Source organism: Mobula birostris, chromosome X, assembly GCF_030028105.1.
Source record: "Mobula birostris isolate sMobBir1 chromosome X, sMobBir1.hap1, whole genome shotgun sequence".
NCBI lineage: Eukaryota > Metazoa > Chordata > Chondrichthyes > Myliobatiformes > Myliobatidae > Mobula > Mobula birostris.
The window spans coordinates 36,843,974-36,854,593 of record NC_092402.1 but is presented as its reverse complement, the minus strand read 5'-3'; the positions used below and the strand labels follow the sequence as shown (position 1 = coordinate 36,854,593).

The 10,620-nt window shown below is 42.2% G+C and overlaps 1 protein-coding gene across 2 annotated transcripts in view; it reads left to right on the top strand.

Annotated features, from left to right (window-relative positions):
* Positions 1 to 991: 991 nt before the first annotated feature.
* The window catches only part of LOC140191707 (cyclin-dependent kinase 6-like), a 34,525-nt gene continuing 24,896 nt past the window's right edge, over positions 992 to 10,620 (top strand). For both annotated transcript variants that reach the window (XM_072249365.1, XM_072249364.1), the window contains exon 1: positions 992 to 1,242. In XM_072249365.1, coding sequence (XP_072105466.1) covers positions 1,022 to 1,242 — 221 coding nt within the window. In that variant the 5' untranslated portion in view covers positions 992 to 1,021. The remainder of the gene's footprint in view (positions 1,243 to 10,620) is intronic.

Here is a 10,620-nt window from a genome sequence, read left to right as displayed (position 1 = left end):
GCAGCCATGGAGAAACGGTATAAAGGCAACTGGAATCCATCAATGCTGGGTGATTGTTGTTAGATACTTAAGCAAGAAGCAAACGAAAATCATCAACAAAACATTTTTAGCTTAGTTAAACTATTGCAAATTGTCAGCACCGGTAGGCAAGTAAAGACATTATATTCAATAAAAATTCATTTCTTGTTTCTCCAAATTCCTACATGATGCAAGTAGTCTGAAATTATATTTGTGTTTGGCTGCAAGAGGTCTATCATAAACAAAAAAAAATTCTGAGGAAGCAACACTTCAGAAAAAATTAGTTGTCCAGTGTAATAAATCAATTTGCTAGTTTCTTGTGGCCTCGATCTTTAAAAGTTTATTGTTAATTGATCCTACGTGCTTAGGTGTCATATGTTTTACTCTGCATTTTATCTGTGTACGTAAAATACTTGCTTTCACTAAATATTTCTCTTGGCTCTCCCGTCCATTCTGTTCTCCAATGTCCACTCCCTGGACAATAAATTGGACTACATCCAACTCCAATGAAATACCTGGCGGGAGCACGGAAAGCGACGGAATCCCGGACGCCGCCATTCAGCTGTTTACTTATGTAGCAGTTTCTCCCCCAAGCCATCAGTCTCAATACCCAGAGCCTGGACTGACATCAACCTACTGCCCTCTGCTGTGCCTATTGTCTTGTTTATTATTTATTGTAATGCTTGCACTGTTTTGTGTACTTTATGCAGTCCTGGGTAGGTCTGTAGTCTAGTGTAGTTTTGTTTTACGTAGTTCAGTGTAGTTTTTGTATTGTTTCATGTAGCGCCATGGTCCTGAAAAACGTTGTCTCGTTTTTACTGTGTACTGTACCAGCAGTTATGGTCGAAATGACAATAAAAAGTGACGACTTGATATTTTGTTGTTCCAAAAGATTTTCAAAGTTCTGATTGGCATGTTTGAAGTGGCATTGGGTTTCAGTGATAATGAGGTTTGTTTCTTTCAGGTAGTGATGGACAGCCCTTCAACTGCTCACTGGTTGAGGATGGAGAACAGTAATCCTTTCCGCTATGAGCTCCTGGCTGAGATTGGAGAAGGAGCGTATGGAAAAGTATACAAAGCCAGAGACCTGCAAAGTAATGGGAAATGTGTGGCTCTGAAAAGGATAGCAATTCCAAGAACACAAGAGGGCATCCCTACGGTTGTAATTCGTGAAGTGGCTTTGTTAAAACAATTAGAGCTCTTTGACCATCCAAACATCATCAGGTAAGATTATTAACTTACCCAATCTTTGCTCATTCCACTGCCCTTTCCCATTCTGACATGTCGATCCATGGCCTCTTCTACTCCCCCAGTGAGGGCACTCTTGGATTGGGGAAGCAACACCTCATATTCCATCTGGGTAGCCTCCAAACTAATGGTATGAACATCAATTTCTCTGATTTATGGTAATTTACCCAACTCTCTTTTTTGCATTCACCTTTCTGGCTCCCCCCTTACCCCTTCTCTTCTCCTCACTTCCCTCTGATGCCCCTCCTCCTTTCTCTGATGGTCCACTCTCCTCTCTTTTCAGGTTCCTTCTTCTTCAACACCTATTACCTCCTTCCCCCACCTACCTACCTTCCCCCTCACCTGGTTTCGCTTATCACCTGCCAACTTGTACTCCTTCCCTTCCCCCCACCTTCTTATTTTGGCTTTCTCCCCCTTCCTTTCCAGTCCTGATGAAGAGTCTTGGCCTGAAACATCGGCTATTTATTCCTTACCGTGGATGCTGACTGACCTGCTGTGTTCCTCCAGCATTTTGCGTGTGTTAACTCCGAATCCTTTCGGACCTTCTTTTCTGATTGATTTCCCTGCTGCTAATACAAATGCACCTCTTTTTGAGCAGAAAGATGGTATAATCAGACTTGCAGGCAGCAGCGAGCTTTTATCAACCAGGCAGGTGTACTTCTGCACGAGGGAGTTGGGTGGAATAAATCAACGGGTTAGAATTCTTACTTTTGTTTAAAGTGATAGGTTCAAGTCCCAATGCAGAAATTAGGACTTGGTTTTGGGAACACAAAATCAAGATGGATAATCCATTGCAGTACTGAACATGTGCCAGTACCACTACAGACATTGTTACTATACGGTTTATAAGAGCTTGCTGTGCACATGTTGGATTCCTGCAGTGACTTTCCAGTTTTTGGGGGTGAACATAAGGCTTACAAGGCCAGCATTTATTGCCCATCCCTAAATGTCCCTTGAAAACAGACTGTAATCAGTAGAGATAGGCAGCAACACCTCTGCCACGATTATTCTAAACACTGATGCCCCAAAAGGTTGTGTCCTCAGCCCTTACTTTATTTCCTGTGGTGTTAATGTTGAGAGAGTTGAGGGTTTCAAGTTCCTAGTTCTGATCATCATCAACAGACTGTCCTGGTCCAACCAGATTGATGTCACGACCAAGAAAGGTCAACAGTGCCTCTACTTCTGCATGAGGCTAAAGAAATCTGGTATGCCCTCGTTGACTCTTATCAACTTTTAGTCGATGTACCATAGGAAGCATTCTGTTTGGAATGGTAACTGCCCTGTATGTGACTGCAAAAATCTAAAGAAGGTTGTGGACACAGCCCAGCACATCATTGGAATCAGCCACTCTTCTATGGGCTCCATCTATACTTCTTGCTGCCTCAGTGACACAGCCAGCGTAATCAAAGACTTCACCCACTCTAGACGTTCACTCTACTCACCACTGCCATTGGGCAGAAGATACAAAAGCCTGAAAGGACATACTACCAGGCTGAGGGACATCTTTGATCCCACTGTTATCAGACTCTCCAATGGTTCTCTTGTATGATACGATGGACTCTTGGCCTCACAATCTACCTCATTATGATCTTGCACTTTACCGTTTACCTGCACTGCACTCTTCCAGTGGCTTTTACACTTTATTCTTTATTGTTATTGTTTTACCTCATTCTAACTCACTGCACTGTGTCATGATTTAGTCTATATAAACTGTATGGAAGACAAGCTTTTCACTGTATCTTGACACAAGTAACAATAATAATAAACAAATACCAAGATGGAGCTGGAACATCATCTTGTACCATTGAAGTCCTTCTGAAGGTAGGCCTGCAAAGCTGATGGGGAGACCATTCCAGAGCTCATACCCTGCGATGAAGGAACAATATAGTCCGAATGAGCAGAGCTAGGCACTATGAGCCTACCGAGTTCAATGGGAGCACGAGAATCAGGACCCTGGTGAGTTTAAAAGGAGTATGAAACTAGGACCCTGGTGAATTTAAAGTGAGCATGGAAATCAGGGTCTGGTGAGTTTAAAAGGAGCTTGGAGACAAAGCCCCAATGAGTGTAAAGGGAATGCAGGAAATGGGACCCTGATACGTTCAAATTAAGTATGTGCAACTGCTGGATTTAACGTTTCCTAATATTCTCTCTCATGAATATGTTTCTCTGCTCTGACAGCTGTATTTAAGGCTGAAAAGTCAGCCTTTGAGAAGGTAATCTGTCTACTCAATATTAAAGTAAAAGTCAAGGATAAGGAATATAAATACTAATGATAAAATGGTTAGGTTTTGGACTTCCAAAGTGAAAATCAGAGTTGCATTAGTATTTGTATCAATTTCTCATGCGAGTGAAAAGCTGTCCATTTGAGCAGGATAGCCTCCAGATGAAATGCAAGTACTTCCGGGATGAAAAAGGAATTGTCCAGTTGACAGGACCAAAGGTAAGTAGGCCATTTAATACACATAGATTCATGAAGGCTACATTAGACCATAAGACCATATGATATAGATTAGTGGTCACCAACCTTTTTAAGCCAAGATCCCCTACCTGGACCTCAGTGAAAGGCAAGATCTACCTACTAAATCGTTTAGAGAAAAAACAGCTCAGATTGTACTTCCAATTTGAGGCGTTTTATTTGGGTGAATTGTATTTGAATTACACAAAATACGTTTGTCAAACTTTCAAATTAATTCAAACAAGTAAACACTGTAACTAGAATATCAAACAGGCCATAGCTGTCTTTCTTTAAAGATATTACAATACTTCACACCTTTAATTCTAAGTTTCATTATTTAATTTTATTTCAACACGAAAAATAAATGAATAAAAATTGACTGTTGCACTCAGTGTGATGACTAGGGCTGAATATTTTCTGCTAGTTCCCTGAAATTTGGCTCATAACTACAGACAGCCAGTCTGAGACAGTCTGTGAGGTGTAGGGTTGCCAACTGTCCCGTATTCCCCCCGCTAGGGTAGAACGTTCCTATGAAACCTTTCGTGCTGAAATGCTTTATGCCGAAGAAGCAATTACCATTAATTTATATGGAAAAAAAATTTTAGCGTTCCCAGACCCAAAAACATAACATACCAAGTTATACAAAATAACACATAAAACCTAAGATAACACTAACGTATAGTAAAAGCAGGAATTATATGATAAATACACAGCCTATATAAAGTAGAAATTATGAAGATTAAGCCAAAACCGATTCGTGGGGTTAAAAAATGGGCACGCGTGCGCACACAGGTGCCCGCGCAAGGCTTCATGGTCATGGTAGTCTTTCTCGGGGTAAGCACAAGTGTCCTGGGATCTGACTGCTACTTTTGTCCGTTATTTGGGAGTGAGAAAGTTGGCAACCCTAGTGAGGTGTCTGTCAGTAAGTCAGCTCCTGTACTTAGATTTAATAATTTTCATCTGTGAAAATGCAGTTTCACATAGATAAGTTGACCTAAAGTAGGCAGTGTCTTTTAGTGCTATAAACTAACGCACACACCGTGCATTGTTGGGGCCCCATCAGTAGTTATTGCCACCAGTTTATGAATGGGGTTGTCATTTTCACGGACATATTTTTTAAACTCATTGTAAATATCCTCACCTCTCGTTCTCTCCTTTAATTGCAAAAGAGTGAGGAAGTCCTCCTTTGTTGTAAAATCCTGGAAAGCCATTCTGACAAATACAACAAGCTGAGCTGTTTGCATTACATCCAGGGATTCGCCGATCTGCAGTGAAAAATATTCACAGAGTGACAAGTCCTTTAACACTTGTCAATCCACGTCCTCTGACAGTGACTCTACCCTCCCTGTCACTGTTGCAGAGCCAAGCGGTGTATTATGTATTGCGGTTGTGATGTCGTTTTTGTTTTTAAAGTCATTAAAAGCAGTCTCTGCGGTAATGACCATTGCTTCCTTGAATAAATCGCCATCTGTAAAAGGCTTCTCGTGTTTAGCCAAAAGGTGACTTACACGAAATGATGCTTCAATAGCAGCCTTATTTTGAGCAGCATGTTTTGTGAAAAACGATTGCTGGGCCTTCAACCCCGATTTCAGCTCAACTTTCTAGGCACGAATTGCGCTCGTTGGGGGGTAGGTGTCTTTAAATTCCTGGTGGTTGGTGTTGTGGTGCCACTCCAGATTCCCTCTTTTAGACAGTGCTTGTGTTTGGTGGCACAACATACGTACACACTTGTCTTTCACCAAGGTAAATAGAAATTCCTCTTCCCATTCTGGATGGAATTTGTATGTTTTCGCCTTCTTTCATGGAGCCTCCGCCATGCTATCAGGATATCACGAGCGATTGCCGATCGCATCGCCTCTGATCTGGGCCGACATTTACGTGCCAGGCAGCACCTAATTAATTAGCTTGTTGATTTCGGCTTTTTTTCTTAAAAATGTGCTGTGTGCATCCCGACTACTGCTGCACCACCGCATGCTTCGCGGCCCGGAGGTTGGGGACACTGCTGTGTATCGATGTTTGTGACAGTCTGTACTTTTTTCTGACCTGATTGGTCACTTTGATGCAGCACAGGCTACGCTGAAAACGCGGTGCATGGCGGGGGAACTACACACATGCGCACTGGGCAGAAAGAACAGAACTAAACCCCCGCAACCCGGAAACAATCTCTCTTTACAAACAGCTTTTTAGCGAAAATATTGTTATATTACCATTATCCTAATTAGTATTACTTTTATAATGCTCACATTACAACTGTATTTGTGTATTTATTTTTGATTTTTCTTCGGGATCTACTGGGAAAGTCTTAAAGATCAACCAGTTTATCGTGATCGACGGGTTGGCGACCCCTAACTTAGAACATAAGATATAGGAATAGGCATAGTTCCCTCATACCTTCTCTACCACTAAGAGTGATCTAATTTTATCTGAGTTTCATTTATTTTTTGCCCGTTCCCATTCTCATTTCCCGTAGTAGTCCAAAAAATCTACATCTCTCACCATCAACTCTCTTAAGTCCCTCAGAAGTTTATATATTTCAATAAAGTCTCTTCTGATACCAATGAGTATAGGTTCAACCTGCTCAGTTCTTTAGAGAACAATCCTTTCATCTGGTGAATGTTCTCCCACTTATCCCTGATGTTTCAGGAAAATAATATTTATAATTCTACCATCCAAATACAGTAAAATTCCAATCCTGGAAATCTCAATGGTTTGGCAAATGGCTTACTGAGGCCTCAATCCTATAGTCACTATAAACACACTAAGGTCCAATTCCTCTGCTCACTATAAACACACTGGGGTCCCATTGCTCTGCTCACTACAAAGACACCAGGGTCTTATTCCTCTGCTCATTATACACACAATAGTGTCCCATTCCTCTGCTCACTATAAATACACTGGGGTCCCATTTCTCTGCTCACTATAAAAACACTGGGGTCCCATTGCTCTGCTCATTATAAATACATCAGGGTCCCATTCCTTTGCTCACTATAAACACACTGGGGTCTCATTTCTCTGCTCACTATCAGCACACTGGGGTCCCATTCCCCTGCTCACTATACAGTCCCATTCCTCTGTTCGCTATAAACTGGGGTCCCATTACCATTCTCATTTTAAGCACAATTCTTGCACTTCCTTTAAACTAACCCCTGTTTTCCCTTGCGTTTTCCCTGCTCCCTTTAAACCCATCAGGGTTCTAGCCCCTTTACCCCTTTAAAGACACTGGGATTCAGATTCCTGCCCTCCCTTTAAGCTCACTGGCGTCCCTGTGCATCTTTTAAGTTCACCAAGAGGTTGGTGCCTTGTTTTCTTAGTACACATCAGGGCGCTTTCTACTTTGTTCCCTTTCAAATGCTGTGCGTTCACTGGAAACTGTTATACTCTTAAAATAGATTAATTGAAAGTTTTATTATTAGGAGTAAAATCCACTAGTCCTGGAAATCTGTTAGTCTGACTAGATTATTACAGTCTTTTTCTATATTATAAGAATTGTATGTTTTGTCAGTTGAAGTTCTAAGTTTCTTGTTTTAAGTTGTCTGTGGTTGCATGAAGGATAGTTGAAATCATTTTGATTTTCAACAGATTCTTCCATAATGCAAAGAAGTGTTTTTCATCAATTTAAATTTTTATTCTATGCTGGTCTTTGTAGTTTATGTACAAAAATCCCATGTTTGGGTTTTCATTTGCCAGATGGAAGGAAATGGAGACGCATTCCTCAGGAGAGGATTCAGAATGAGCCACATTCATTGTTCTGTGGTTACATCTATTACCTTGCAATTCAGAAGAATGAGCTGTATACAATTCTGACAAGTGCTTGTGTCTCTCAGATTGAATGAGGGACATAGTCCAGATAAGAGATTGGTCCTTTTGGTTTGACGTGAAGAGAAACTTCTCTGCTCTCCAACAAGCTGTGATCTTTGAATATATCCCAGGCTAAAATCTGTAGGTTTGTAATCACGAAGGAATTCCAAATGCGGGGATTAAGCAGGAAATTTGACATAAGGCGCAGGGAATGATATGATCTTATTGAGTGGAAGCAGACACAAAGCCTACTTTATTTCAATAATTTGGAGCAAATGTTGGTTAACCTTTACCAGCACATGTTCAGTCCTTGTTTGAGGCTTGCCTGATGCTGCCCAATTAATCTGGCTTGTAGCAAGAGGGTCAAAATTTTGACAGTGACCGTTCCAATTCATTTTGTGCAACTTTGATCTCAGCAGCAAATCAGGTGCTTGGTGATCAATGTCTGGGTTCAAAAATAAGCTGAGATTTTTGCAGAAGGCAGAGAAACACTTAAGGGAATGTTCGGATTTTGTAACAGGGAGAAGTGGCTGGGTGAGAGGAAGTGCTTATGGAATGCTACACATTCAGTGTAGAACTAAACTTCTTTCTTAGAGTCAACCTGACATTTTGCCCATCAAGCACCTAATAGCACTAATCCTATGCTAATTCCATTTTATTCTTTCCACATCCTCATCAACTCCCTCCAGATTTTATTTCTGACATGCCAGGAGCAATTAACAGTGGTGAGTTAACCTGCTTAATACATGTCTGTGGGATATGGGACAAAATCAGAATTGGATATAATATTGCAGGAAGGATGCATGGATTCCAAACAAACAGCACCGTCCTCATTGAGGGGTCAGTGATGGACAGGGTGTGCAGCTTCAAGTTACTGCACCTCAGAGGATTCCTCCTAGGCCCAAAACATTGGTGCAATCATACCAGCAGCTTTATTTCAATAGGAGTTTAAAGAGATTTGGTATCTCACCAAAGACTAGCAAAGTTCTACAGATGTACAGTGGCTGTGGATGTGCATTCTGGCTGGTTGCATCACTGCCTGGCGTGATGGCTGCAAGTGCATGGGATTGAAAGAGGCTGCAAAGAGTTGTAGACTCACTAAGTTCTATCACAAACATAAACCTCCCCACGTTGAGGACATCTTCAAAAGGTGGTGCTTCAAGAAGGTGGCACCCATCATGAAGGACCCTCATCAAGTGGAGGAGATACAGGAGCCTGAAGACCCACACTCAATGTTTTAGGAACAGATTCTTCTCCTCTGCCATCAGATTTCTGAACTGTTCATGAACCCATGTACACTAACTCCTGTATCTACAAAATGGCCACTGAGTGTATGTTTGTGGTCTTCTGCTGCTGTAGCCCATCCACTTCAAGGTTCAATGTGTTGTGCATTCAGAGATGCTCTTCTGCACACCAATATTGTGGTACCAAGTAAAGTACAAGAGGTCCAGGTATGATCTCAGGAAAGCCATCTCACAATCAAAGTGGCAATTCCAGACTAAACTTGAATCAATGAAGGACGCTTGACAGTTATGGCAGTGCTTGAATGCTATTGCATCTTACAAAGTGAAATCAGGCGATATATGTGACAAGAAGACTTCACTCCCAGATGAGCTCAATCCCTTCTATGCTCACTTTGATCGTCAAAATATGGAAAAGGCTTTTCAAGCTCCCATGGCCCCTGATGACCGTGTGATTTCAGTCTTTGAGGTTGATATGAGAGCATCCTTCAGCATTGTGAACCCACGGACAGCATCCAGCCCAGATGGGGTACCTGTCCAGGTACTAAAGACCTGTGCTGATCAACTAGCTGGAGTGTTCACCGATATCTTGACCACTGGCTTCAGCAATCTGAGGCACCCAACTGCTTCAAGCAGGGTTGAATTACACCAGTGCCTAAGAATGTGGTAACCTGCCTCAGTGACTATCTCACAGCACTCACATCCACTGTGATGAAGTGTTTTGTGAGGTTGGTGATGAAACACATCAACTCCTGCCTGAGAAGCAACTTGGATCCGCTCCAGTTTACCTACCAGCACGACAGTTCAAAAGCAGATGCCATTTTATTGGCTCTTCACTCAACCCTGGAACATCTGGACAGTGAAGATGCATACATCAGGATGCTCTTTATCAACTACAGCCTGGAATTCAATACTATCATCCCCTCAAAACTAATCAAATAGCTTCAATACCTCCTTAAACAATTCGATGCTCAATTTCCTCACCTGCAGACCCCAGTCAGTTTGGATTAGCAACAACATCTCCTCCACAATCTCCATCAGTACAGGGGCACCACCAGGCTGTGTGCTTAGCCCCCCTGCTCTACACTTATGACTGTGTGGCTAAGCACAGCTCCAATGCCATACTTAAGTTTACTGATGATTGCACTGTCTGAATCAAAGGTGGCAACGAATCAGCATATAGGAGGGAGACTGAACATCTGGCTGAGTGGTGCCACAACAACAACCTCTCACCCAATGTCAGTAAGATCAAGGAGCTGGTTATTGGCTTCAAGGGGAGGAAACCAGAGGTCCATGAGCCTGTCCTCATCAAGGGATCAGAGGTGGACAGGGTCAGTAACTTTAAATTTCTCAGTGTTATCATTTCAGTGGATCTGTCCTGGGACCCAGAACGTAAGTGCAATTACAAAGAAAGCACAGTAGCAAGATTCACAATGACATCTAATACTTTGACAAACTTCTATAGGTGAGTATATTGACTGGCTGCATCACAGCCTGGTATGGAAACACCAGTGCCCTGAAACAGCAAATCCTACAAAAAGTAGCAGATATAGCCCAGTCCATCACAGGTAAAGCCCTCCTTTCCACTGAGTATATCTACAAGGAGCACTGTTGCAGGAAAGCAGCATCCATCATCAGGGACTCCCAGCACCCAGGTCATGCTCTCTTCGCTGCTGCCTTGGGGAAGAAGGCACAGGAGCCTCTGGACTCACGCTACCAGGTTCAGGAATAGTTATTACCCCTCAACCGTCAGGCTTTCGAACCAGAAGGGATAACTTCATTCAACTTAACTCACCCCGTCACTGAATTCCTCCCACAACATTTAGACTCATTTCTGAGGACTCTTCATCTCATGTTCTT